Raw genomic sequence first — 12,766 nt, 5'->3', positions numbered from 1 at the left:
GGTAGGTGAGCACTTTGGTGACAGTGCCCATGATTCGATTACGTTTACCTTAGCAATGGAAAGGGATAGGTATATACCAAAGGGCAAGAGTTATAGCTGGGGGAAAGGAAATTATGATGCGATTAGGCGAGATTTAGCTGGCATAGGTTGGGGAAGGAAACTGCGGGGGATGGGCACAATTGTAATGTGCAACTTGTTCAAGAAACAGCGACTACGCGTCCTTGATAAATATGTACCTGTCAGGCAGGGAGGAAGCAGACATGTGAGGGAACCGTGGTTTACTAAGGAGGTTGAATCTCTTGTGAAGAGGAAGAAGGAGACTTGTGTTAAGATGAGACGTGAAGGCTCAGTTAGGGCACTTGAGAGTTACAAGTTAGCCAGGAAGGACCTAAAGAAAGAGAGTTAAGAAGAGCCAGGAGGGGACATGAGAAGTCTTTGGCAGGTAGGATCAAGGAAAACCCTAAAGCTTTCTATAGGTATGTCAGGAGTAAAAGAATGACTAGGGTATGATTAGGGCTAGTCAAGGACAGTAGTGGGAAGTTGTGCGTGGAGGCTGAAGAGATAGGAGAGGCACTAAATGAATATTTTTCATCGGTATTCACACAGGAGAGGGACAGTGTTGTCGAGGGGAGTACTGAGATGCAGGCTGTTGGACTGGACAGGATTGAGGTTCATAAGGAGGAGGTGTTAGCAATTCGGGAAAGGGTAAAAATAGATAAGTCCCCTGGGCCGGATGGGATTTATCCTAAGATTCTCTGGGAGGCTAGAGAGGAGATTGCAGAGCCTTTGGCTTTGATCTTTGTGTCGTCATTGTCTACAGGAACAGTGCCAGAAAACTGGAGGATAGCAAATGTTGTCCCCTTGTTCAAGAAGGGGAGTAGGGACAACCCTGGTAATTATAGACTGGTGAGCCATACTTCTATTGTGGGCAAAGTATTGGAAAGGATTATAAGAGAGAGGATTTATAATCACCTAGAAAGGAATAATTTGATTAGGGATAGTCAGCACGGTTTTGTGAAGGGTAGGTCATGCCTCAGAAACCTTATTGAGTTCTTTGAGAAGGTGACCAAAGAGGTGGATGAGGTTAAAGCGGTTGATGTGGTGTATATGGATTTCAGCAAAGCGTTTGATAAGGTTCCCCATGGTAAGCTTTTGCAGAAAATACGGACACACGGGATTGAGGGTGATTTAGTGGTTTGGATCAGGAATTGGCTAGCTGTAAGAAAACAGAGGGTGGTGGTTGATGGGGGAATATTCATCCTGGAGTTCAGTTACTAGTGGTGTACCGCAAGGATCTGTTTTAGGGCCACTGCTGTTTGTCATTTTTATTAATGACCTGGATGAGGGCGTAGAAGGATGGATTAGTAAATTTGCAGATGACACTAAAGTCGGTGGAGTTGTAGACAGTGCGGAGGGAAGTGGCAGGTTACAGAGGGACATAGATAAGCTGCAGAGCTGGGCTGAGAGGTGGCAAATGGAGTTTAATGCGGAAAAGTGTGAGGTGATTCACTTTGGAAGGAGTAACAGGAATACAGAGTACTGGGCTAATGGTAAGATACTTGGTAGTGTGGATGCACAGAGGGATCTAGGTGTCCATGTGCATAGATCCCTGAAAGTTGGCACCCAGGTTGATAGGGTTGTTAAGAAGGCGTACGGTGTGTTAGCTTTTATTGGTAGAGGGATTGAGTTTCGGAGCCAGGAGATCATGCTGCAACTGTACAAAACTCTGGTGCGGCCGCACTTGGAGTATTGTGTACAGTTCTGGTCGCTGCATTATAGGAAAGATGTGGAAGCATTGGAAAGGGTGCAGAGGAGATTTACCAGGATGTTGCCTAGTATGGTGGGAAGATCGTATGAGGAAAGGCTGAGGGACTTGAGGTTGTTTTCGTTAGTGAAGAAGGTTAAGAGGTGACTTAATAGAGGCATACAAGATGATCAGAGGATTAGATAGGGTGGATAGTGAGAGCCTTTTTCCTCGGATGGTGATGGCTAACACGAGGGGGCATAGCTTTAAACTGAGGGGTGAGAGATATAGGTTCTTTACTCAGAGTAGTAAGGGTGTGGAATGCCCTGCCTGCAGCAGTAGTGGACTCGTCAACATTAAGAGCATTCAAATGGTTATTGGATAAACATATGGATGATATTGGAATAGTGTAGATTAGAGGGGCTTTAGATTGGTTTCACTGGTCGGCGCAACATCGAGGGCCGAAGGGCCTGTACTGTGCTGTAATGTTCTATGTTCTATTGTACTTTTGCAAAATGTACCACAGTACATGAATGAGCAAGGCGGTCACTTAAAAATGTTTTGGAACTATTAAGCTTGTTTAACAAAAACAATCTATTTTAGCTATTTCCTTTGAATGAAAAAAAGGTTCACCACTGGTAGATATTGTTTTATTGTAAAGTATTTACTTTGTGGTGAGGAAAGTGGTTAGAATTTCTGTACTATGGGTATCTTTCATCAACCAGACAGTTTTCCGTGACCACTCAGAATTTTGAAGTTAATTTCAGATGTTTTTGCTGCAAGCTTTTCTCTAATGTGCCTTTTCATTTTGAGCCTAACAAATGTTTATCTCAAACATTGTATTGCACTGACTTTTGTTTTTTTTTCCCTTCTGATTCATTTTGAAATTTATTGTATGTGCAGCAAGCCCAGGAAAAAAAGTTTGTTTTTACAGCTTCAACCTCATTAAAGCAGTCTTGAGAAATGTATTTGTTTCTATGCTATAGATATTTCATTTTATAGAATCATAGATGTCCTCTGATTTACAATGCAAGGTTTCTAGTATTGAATAATTAGAATGAAATGATTGTCTTACCCTGAACATGCAAAATAGATGTGCACGAGTAGCAAACTAAAACTGGTGCCATTTTTGTGTTAAGTAATTGCAAAGAAGCTACAGTAATTCATTGCATTATTAACTTTTGTATTTTTAAATCTGCAGTTTGAAGCTGCGTGGGCTTTAACAAACATTGCCTCTGGGACATTTCTCCATACTAAAGTAGTTATAGAAGCTGATGCCGTTCCTATCTTCATTGAGCTACTTAACTCTGAATATGAGGATGTACAAGAACAGGTATTCTTTTTCTGCTGTGTATTGTTATTTAATTCGTGTGTGTATAAATATATATATAAAACCTCCAATTCATTATGTTTTAATAGTCCAAGTAATATTGACCAAACCCACTCCAAGAAAAACAAATTAATGAAAATGGCATATCCGTTTTTTCACGTGTTGAATGTTTAGATTAACCACATCTTGTGTAGGTAGACAAATGCAACATTATGGAAGTACTTTTGGGCTTTCAAGCATTGAACATTGGAATGATTTTGATATTGGAAAGCAACGTTTCTGATGTCGCGAATATTGATGTTTACTGTTTCTTGAATGCAAAAGGAGTACACTGGGTAAAGCAAAAGGGCAGAAAGACCTTTTGTCATATTATGAAGGGACAAAATAAGAACACATGATTGTGTCCATAACATACGCTTATAATTTGAAGAGACGAGCCTGTGACTGGTTTTGCATATCCAGGAAAACCCGAGGAACAATTCCATTAAAAACACAAATAGCTTTTGTGCATGTTAATCCCTCTTAAATGTCAAAATATAACATTTTTAAATGGGCATACCTTTCAATAGTTTTGATTATTGTATTGTCTTCCAGGCAGTCTGGGCACTGGGCAACATCGCAGGGGACAATGCTGAATGCAGAGACTTTGTATTAAATGGTGGAATTCTTCCACCTCTCTTACAGTAAGTTCCTAACAGTAAACCAACAAAAATGTGTACACAAATAACAATAACCTGAGCATGACAGAGAAATGGCTGCAAGGTGACAAACGCTAGGACCTAAAAATTTTAAGGATTGCTCTGTTAATGAGTAAAATAGTACAACAGTGAGAGGATGACCTTTGTTCTAAGGATTGAGATGTAGTTCAGATAGAGGTAAAAAAAATAGCAAAGGTAAGTCAATTGTGGGAATAGTTTATAGACCTAATATTAACATTGTTGTATTATGGGATGAATAAGTAATGGGGGCTTGTAAGAAAGGAACTGAAATATCGTAGGTAATTTTCATCCATGTGCAGATTGGATGAATCAGATTGATAGAGGTAGCTTGAACGATGAGTTCATTGGGCTGTAACCTCCAAGCTTCCTAGCGTCAGATTGGGGTGGGGGTAACCCAAAGATGTGCTGGAGAACTGGAGTTTCACAGGTAAAGTTTGCACAGTGCTTGCCCTGGGCAAATTGCCCTGCACTGGGAACCATCCGAAAATGTGAATTAAATAGTTTAATTTAGATGGTTCCAACTGTATTAGACCCAGTAAAACTTTGGAAGGATTAAAACCTCTTCTAACTTCTGGGTAGCTATTTTACAGACCCAGATTTGATATACCCCCGCCCCCCCTTCTCCTCCAGGCCGGCACTCTTACCAAGACCCTCACCCCACTTAATTCTCCAGTCCCCGATCCTCCTCCTTGATCTTGGATCTCTGGTCCTCTTTCTCTCTCCCCACCCCGAACCTTTGTGAATATGTTATCCCATAGATTAACAAAGTAGATAATGGAGCATTTTGTATTGTTGCACAGTGGTTACGGTAGGAGCTGGCAAAGAAAATTAAGGCTCATTCTACCTGTTCTGTACGCACTTCTAATGCAACATACAGAGAAGTCCTTGTGCTGCAGAAATTGTTTCCATCCTTTATATATAAGTATATAACTCTTTGCTTAGATACATCAGTTCCAAAGACACTTTTGTGCTGTTATGCCCCAAGCTAGAATTTCTTTGCATATTAGTGTCTGTATAGCTTTGTATGCAGAAGCTGAACAAAAGAAGATTGTTGGATAATTGCTCCTAAACTTATCTTATTTTTAAAGCAAAGTGTAACGCATTGGAGGTGTTACCAGACCAGTATTATCAGTCATTTGAATAAATCAGTTTTAGTATGTTGATAAATGCTGTGGTTCTGTAATTGCATCCTCGCTAAGTTTTTTTTAATGTTGACTTTTTAAAAACTCAGGTTACTAACTAAGTCAAACCGTCTTACAACAACAAGAAATGCTGTGTGGGCTTTGTCCAACCTATGCAGAGGAAAGAATCCACCTCCAGATTTTGAAAAGGTATAGCTTAAGACTTTTTTTACACTGCAACATTTCACAAATCTAATACCATTTTCAGTGTTAAAGTTGCTGCTAAATTACGAAGTGAAACCTTTTTTAAAACTTTAATTATTGCCACGAACTGTATCCCAATCAACTTATCTATTTCTCAGTGTTTAACTATGTGTCTTCAAGAACCCATCTCTATTCTAGAGGTGGAACTCACAACATCCAAATTGGTCAAAGTAATTCCAGTATGTCTTCAGAACTGTTCCATACTCTTCAAACAATCTTGAACCTGAGTAAAACTGCTCTATTATGCAGTGACTTAAATCAAAGTACACTTTATGACTATTTGTATTGTCCTGTTTTAGGTATCACCTTGCTTGAACGTATTGTCAAGACTTTTATTCAGCAGTGATCCTGATGTGTTGGCTGATGCTTGCTGGGCCCTTTCTTATCTTTCTGATGGACCCAATGAGAAAATACAAATAGTTATTGATTCTGGAGTTTGTAGGCGATTAGTGGAGCTTTTGATGTAAGTGTTTTCTTTCTTGGCTTTTAATATCATACCAGTTCTTTTCTAACTCTAAAGTATTTTATTTAAATCAGAAGACCATTTATTTATGATTTTCAGAGAACTGTGTTCAGAAAAATCTCAGTCCCATATAATTAAAGAATTGAATTTTTCTTGGTCACATATTAATGTGTTGACAGGCTCCTGTAGTAAGAACTAATCTGTGCAAGAATCTTAAGTTGTTTTGTCTTTAAGAGTATCCAATTTGGCAGCAGTATAGTATTTATTACCTTAAATAAAATGATTTTATTTAGAGGCTTTTAACTTCTGTATTCTGTATGTCTACTCTTACCGATTAAGTTTTTTTTCCAATAATTTGCAGATATTTTCCTCTAATATGTAGCGAGAGTAGTGCTAATTTGTCCTGCATTTCTTTAACAGGCATAATGATTACAAGGTTGTCTCACCTGCACTGAGAGCTGTAGGAAACATTGTTACTGGCGATGACATCCAGACACAGGTAATAGAACATCTTTCAACTTCAGAATACATATCAATGTATTTGTGAAACTGTTATTTTCATCTCCTCTTCAGCATAGCTGTGCAATCTCTGCATGAATTATTACAAGTGAATCGAATACTGAAATTTGCATTCTCCATGACAATTTATGGCTTTTATTCTTGTTGCTCTTAACTTTTTGTCTGTTAATAAAAATAATTTCTAGCTGTGGCATTAGGTTGCTAAGGAAATGGAGGCTGATTGGGGAGGGTGGGCAGAGGAAAGCCTAGTACCCTCAGAGATCAGATTTCACTCGCAGAGCTGACAGGCTGAAGGGAATTGTGTGGGACAGCTGAAAAGAAGGCATCTTAAAGGCTGAAGCTGGGAATTGGGATAAGCAAAGTAGAGAGAACTTGGCTGCTTCGGTTATTTTGAAAGGACTAATTAACTGGAGCTGGCCATTTTTGGTGAGGACTTTGCCCGTAGGTCCCGGATAGGTTGGCAGTGGCTAGAGAAAAGAATTGGGTGGTTCATTCTTGCCTCAAAATAGGAAGTGGAACTCTATCTTAGAGACAGTGTTGAACCTCTTTGTGGTTGAACTTGGCACTAAGGGGGTCCCCAGTAAATCTGAGATCTTTTTTGTATTGGCTATTTAACGTATACTTTTGTGGCTGTCAATTGATGTTTAATTTATGTTGATTTTGGTTTGGCTGTCACAAGTAATAATTATAAAATGTGAAATCTTGTAATATCTTCCTTTTGGGTACATTTGGTAAATTGGTTCTTTTAGGTTATTGGTCTCCATGGGGGTCTCATAGTAGTTTGAGTTGTTGTACCTTAAGTTTAAAATGTTTTTGTTTGCACGCTTTTGGACAACTCTTCATTTGAGTTTGGACATTTAATTGTGCCAACTATTTTGTCTCAAAATTACTAAGAAGACATGTCTTATTAATTTTAATACTTCATTTAGGTGATTTTGAATTGCTCTGCACTTCCCTGCCTCCTTCATTTGTTGAGCAGCCCAAAAGAATCTATACGGAAGGAAGCTTGTTGGACGGTTTCCAACATCACTGCTGGAAATAGAGCACAAATCCAGGTGATGTATTTCCACTTTACTGTACTTCCAAAAATAATGCAAAATTTGCCGGTTACTTGCCATCTTTAGATGCATGAAATGAAAGTAAGATGGTATTATAATGATGTATATTGTGCCCTATTTGTGTGTGGTAACTTGCTATGATATTTTGAGGTCTGGAATTTTCTAGATTCTTTCCCCGTAAATGGGACATGGATTTTTCTGCCTCTCAGAAGATTGTTGGTAGGTGGAGAAGTGTCTGGCTGAAGGCCGATGTGATATGAGGCAGATGTAATAGAGCAACTTGTCTTTCCCTGTCCTTCATTTTCATATGGTTGTTCTGTGGGCCATGGAGGGGTGATGAGGAAGTGGTAGATGGGGAAAGGGGCAAATTGCTGGCTCTCTGATAGATGGAATATGGTAGTCATGATGTGGAGATGCCGGCGTTGGACTGGGGTAAACACAGTAAGAAGTTTAACAACACCAGGTTAAAGTCCAACAGGTTTATTTGGTAGCAAAAGCCACACAAGCTTTCGAGGCTCTGAGCCCCTTCAGGTGAATTCCCACTCACCTGAAGAAGGGGCTCAGAGCCTCGAAAGCTTGTGTGGCTTTTGCTACCAAATAAACCTGTTGGACTTTAACCTGGTGTTGTTAAACTTCTTACGATGGAATATGACACAGTGTTCCTGAGGGATCTGTACTGGGTCCTCAAATTCTCACCATCGATACTGTGTGCATTTATAATGGTAATTGCATATCAAAGTTTGTGGATGACACTCTGGAAACACGGAAGTGGATTGGAGAGGAAAGTTGAAACAGCACATAAGGGAAAAACTATAAATTCCTTCTATAGAAGTGTGAGCGCGCACACGTGGAAGCCAGGACTTTGGAAAATTTTATTATTTGTAGTCTAGGAGCTGTAGAGCAGCAAAACAAAAGTAGGTGTCGAGTGCATAAATCACTAAAAGTTGGCCATAGGTTCACAAAATCTAAAAGGCTAAAAGTGGGAGCCTTTATTAAAAAAGTGAAATAGTGAGAGTTCAGGACCAATGTGTTCCTCTAAGACTGAGGGGCAAGGGTGGCAAATCCAGGGAACCCTGAATGTCAAGGGATATGGAGGGTTTGATTTTTCTTTTAAAAGGCATAGAACATTAAAAATGAGCAAGGCCCTTCAGGAGTATAGAGAATGAGGAGGTTGCTTAAATAATAAATTAGGAGGGCAAAGAGGAGCCACAAATCATTGGCAGATATGATTAAGGAAAACCTCAAGGTATTTTATAAGTATATTTAAGAGCAAGAGGATGACCAGGGAAAGAGTGCAGCCCATCAGAGACCAAATGGGCAATCTGTGCATAGAGCCAGAGGACATGGGCGAGGTCTTAAATATTTTTTATTCTTATTCCCTAAGAAGAAAGATATTGCAGCTAGAGATTCCTGTTGGGATGGTTAATTTCTATAGCACGTTAAGATTATTGAGGAGGAGGTATTCGATGTTTTAGTGGGCATAAAGGTGCATAAATTCCCAGGGCCTGATGAGATGTATCACAGGTTGCTATGGGAAGCAAGGGAGGAGATTGCAGAGGCCCTGCTGAAGATATTTAAATCTTTGCTGGCTGCAGGTGAAGTGCCAGATGACTTAAGGATAGCTAATGTGGTACCTTTATTCAAGGGCAGCAGGGATAACTCGGGTAATTACAGGCCAGTTAGTCTGTCGGTGGGGAAATTATTGGGAAAAAATCTGAGGTACAGCATTAATCAACTCCTGGAAAGGCAGGGATAGCATGGATTTGTTGATGGGAGATTCTGTCTAACTAATTCAGTTGAGTTTTTTGAAAAAGTAACTAAATATATTGAGGGTAGTACAGTTGATGTGGTTTACGTAGACTTCAGTAAGGCTTTTGACAAGGTCCCACATGGAAGGCTGGTCCAAATGGTTAGAGCGCATGAGATCCAAAGCAAGTTGTAATGGAAACCATGAACTCATTCTCCAAAAGTCGGTGGCACAGTAGTTCGCACTGCTGCCTCACAGCGCCAGGGACCTAGGTTCGATTCCTGCTTGGGTCACTGTCTCTGCTGAGTTTGCATGTTCTCCCCATGTCTGTGTGGGTTTCCTCCATGTGCTCTGGTTTCCTCCCACAGTCCGAAAGACATGCATTGGCCATGCTAAATTCTCCCTCAATGTACCCAAAAGGTGCCGGAATGTGGCGACTCGGGGATTTTCACAGTAACTTCATTGCAGTGTTAATGTAAGCCTACTTGTGACACAAGTAAATAAATAATTGAGGCCATACTGGATTAGCTGAAATTTTAAAGATCAATCAATAGATTTATGTTAGGTAAAGGTAATGAGACGTCGAACAGATTATCAACAATGATCTGATTGAATGGCAGAACAAGCTCAAGGGGTTCAAGAGCCTATTCTTATTCCAGTGGGCTGCAAGTCATTGGACAAAGACAATCAAGATTATGCATTGTTTCTAGACTTCATAATCAAGCAGTTTCACAGATTTTCATGATGAATTCCATTAGGGAGGTTGTCCGGAAACTGCTAAATTTGTGTTTTCTGTAATTGAGTCAGATTTTTTTCTTTTGAGATTGATCATAAGCTCACAATTGATGCAAAATGTTGCATCATCCAACAACCTGCATTTATATATGACTTTTAACGTAGTGAGACACCCCAAGGACTATTATCAGACAAATTTGACACCGAGCCACGTTATATATTTAGTCAGATGGCCAAAAGCCCGGTCAGAGGTGGGTTTTATTTTAACGTCTTACAAGAGGAAAGAGGTGAAGTTGTATTAGGAGGGAACTCTGGAGCTTAGGACCCTGACAGCTGAAGACAGAGCTAACAATGGTGGAGCAATTAAATTGGAAGTATGCCAAAAGGAAAGAAAAAATAAGGAAAACAATCTGTGACACCTCCTGATGACCATCTTTTTAAAAAACCCAAAAACTGATTGCCCAGACCCGCCAGTTAGAGAATGGTATATGATATGCTAGTTCTGGTTTAGAGAAACATTAGCATACCCCTGTCAGACTGGTGGTGTGGGGCGTTTATATTCCACTTCTACTGGAAATGGTCAGTGTATTCACCCTTCTAGAAATTCCTAGCTGTGAAAATGGAATACAATAGTAACAGGAAGATGAGACACTTGGTTCAAATTTAGTTTTGAACAGCCATTTCCTTTTTATACAATTTTTGTTCCTAATATGCTTAGATTACTTTGATATTCATATTCTTTTTTTTATACTTAATAGGCTGTAATAGATGCAAATATTTTCCCAGTGCTGATAGATGTTCTCCAAAAGGCTGAATTCCGTACTAGGAAGGAGGCTGCTTGGGCTATCACAAATGCAACTTCCGGAGGTACACCAGAACAGATCAGGTATTCTAACCAGTGAATGAGATACTCTATGTGCATGTTCTATTCCACCCCATCCGCTAATCTTTTAGGTTAACCATATAACTATTGAAGACAGAATCTTAAACATTTGATTCAGAGTAATGTAACTTGACTTTTTATTTTTTCTGTTTATAACGCTTATTTTGCAAAGCTTGGAAATCAATTATGGATCACTGGTTCTTATTGATATGCTTATGTTTTTTTAAAACTTGTGCATCATGAGTCAGATCTATTCTACAAGGATTTTGTATAATCAGTATCAATAGAGGACAGTTGTATAGCAAAGTAAAAATTCTTTATTGCAGTAATCAAAATCTTAGAATACCTGCCAAAGAAAATCTGTTTGTGCTCAAATCATCAATGTCTTTCTGTAAATGATTGAGGATGTTCAGGTTATGTTGTATAATCAGTTCACTAAAAACAGCCATTGTTAACCAACACCTTTTGTTTTTCTCTGAAGGTATTTAGTGGAATTAGGCTGCATCAAGCCTCTCTGTGACTTACTTACAGTCATGGACTCCAAAATAGTGCAAGTTGCTTTGAATGGACTAGAAAACATTCTACGATTAGGAGAGCAAGAGGCCAAACAGAATGGAAATGGTATCAATCCATACTGTGCACTAATTGAAGAAGCTTATGGTGAGAAAACTTATGATAATACAGAGCAAATAATATCTCTAGAAGAGAGGGTATAACTCTCAATTTGTGTCTTTTTTTATGCCCTGTTATAACCTCCTTAATAGATTCCAGAAATGTCCCTATGACAGATGTTAAGCTAACTGGCTTGCAGTTCCCTGCTTTCTGTCAGCTTCCTTCAATATAGAGTTACTTTCGTTATTTTCCAATTGTATAGGAATGTTCCAGAATCTAGGGACTTTTGGAAAATTAAAGCCAATGTATCTATTATCTCAGCAAGACCCTAGGATGATGTCCATCAGGACCTGGGAACTTGTCAGCTTTTGGTTCTAATTATTTTCTCAGTACCGTTTCCCTGGTGATTATAATTGTTTTAAGCCATTCATTTGAGTGGAACAGCATTTGCATGGTTCCAATTTTACCTGTTTTGCTTTAGTCAGAAAATCACCTGCAGTGGCTTCTCTCTCTGTTCTGCACCATTTCTTCTGGTATCCCGAAAGGATCTATCCTTGACCCCCTATTATTTCTCATTTACATAGCACCCCTCGGCAATATCATTCAAAAACATGTCAGTTTCTGTGTCTCTGGAAACCACTACCTTTTCTTAAACTCTCCAATGTCTCTAATTTTTGAAACTGTTTGTCCAATACCCAGTACTGGGTAAGCAGAAATTTCCTCTATTACAAATCCATTGTCTTTGGTACCTGCTCAAACTCTACATCCAAGCCCTCTACTGACTCCATCCCTCTCCCTGACAACTGTCTGGTGTTGAGCTGGACCGTTCTCAACCTTCTGTCACATTTGACCCTGGGATACACTTGTAATCCCATATTTACCATCACTAAGACTGTGTATTTCCACTCTTAATATTTCCCAACAGTGCCACTGTCAGTTCATTACTGCTGAAAACTTTGTCCATACCTTTGTTATTTCTAAACATAGCAATTTTAATGCATTCCTGGCCAACCTTGGGAAGAGGGTTGATGAGCAAATGGGGCTTTTAAGTTGTCCATCCATGTTTCTAGACTCAGTTTTGTGAGCAACACCTGCAATAAAACAAATTAAAATGCTGCGAATGGAGGCAAGATGCTGCAATATCACTTTAAGGGCAATCCCCTACCCCTGGGGCCTTTGTTGCACATTTGGCACTCTGATTTAGGGTCTCTGAGCCACATTCAGTGTTACTGAGGCTGCATTCCCACTCTTCCTGGAGCCATACTGTGTAAACTTGGTGTACTCTGTGGAGTGGGGTCTCCCCATGTCTGTGCCTTCTGGCACTTTTGATAGAGATAGGCTGTATTCAGTTGTGGAGAGCATCATTCAGAAGTGGTCCTTAAGCTGAGAGGTCAGTTCAGGCACAAGCAGTGAAAAAAGTTGGTAGGCTGGACATAAGCCTTTCGCAGGTCAGTCTCTGGTGCTAGGGCCATATGTTGGATGGCACTGGCCTAGAAGCATTTATATTTCACTACAGATCATAATTAAATAATTTCTTGTCTCAAAAGATATTTCAGACTTTTTGTCTTCGG

The 12,766-nt window shown here is 39.6% G+C and overlaps 1 protein-coding gene across 1 annotated transcript in view; it reads left to right on the top strand.

The window, feature by feature from the left end:
* Positions 1-12,766, top strand: part of kpna5 (karyopherin alpha 5 (importin alpha 6)) — a 34,175-nt gene that overhangs the window by 16,764 nt on the left and 4,645 nt on the right. The window contains exons 6-13 of the mRNA XM_078212693.1: positions 2,946-3,077; positions 3,669-3,757; positions 5,025-5,124; positions 5,478-5,641; positions 6,062-6,140; positions 7,090-7,215; positions 10,459-10,586; positions 11,065-11,243. Of these exons, the coding sequence (XP_078068819.1) occupies positions 2,946-3,077; positions 3,669-3,757; positions 5,025-5,124; positions 5,478-5,641; positions 6,062-6,140; positions 7,090-7,215; positions 10,459-10,586; positions 11,065-11,243 (997 nt within the window). The remainder of the gene's footprint in view (positions 1-2,945; positions 3,078-3,668; positions 3,758-5,024; positions 5,125-5,477; positions 5,642-6,061; positions 6,141-7,089; positions 7,216-10,458; positions 10,587-11,064; positions 11,244-12,766) is intronic.

This window comes from Mustelus asterias, chromosome 5, assembly GCF_964213995.1.
Source record: "Mustelus asterias chromosome 5, sMusAst1.hap1.1, whole genome shotgun sequence".
Taxonomy (NCBI): domain Eukaryota; kingdom Metazoa; phylum Chordata; class Chondrichthyes; order Carcharhiniformes; family Triakidae; genus Mustelus; species Mustelus asterias.
This window is presented reverse-complemented; position numbering and strand designations above follow the sequence as displayed.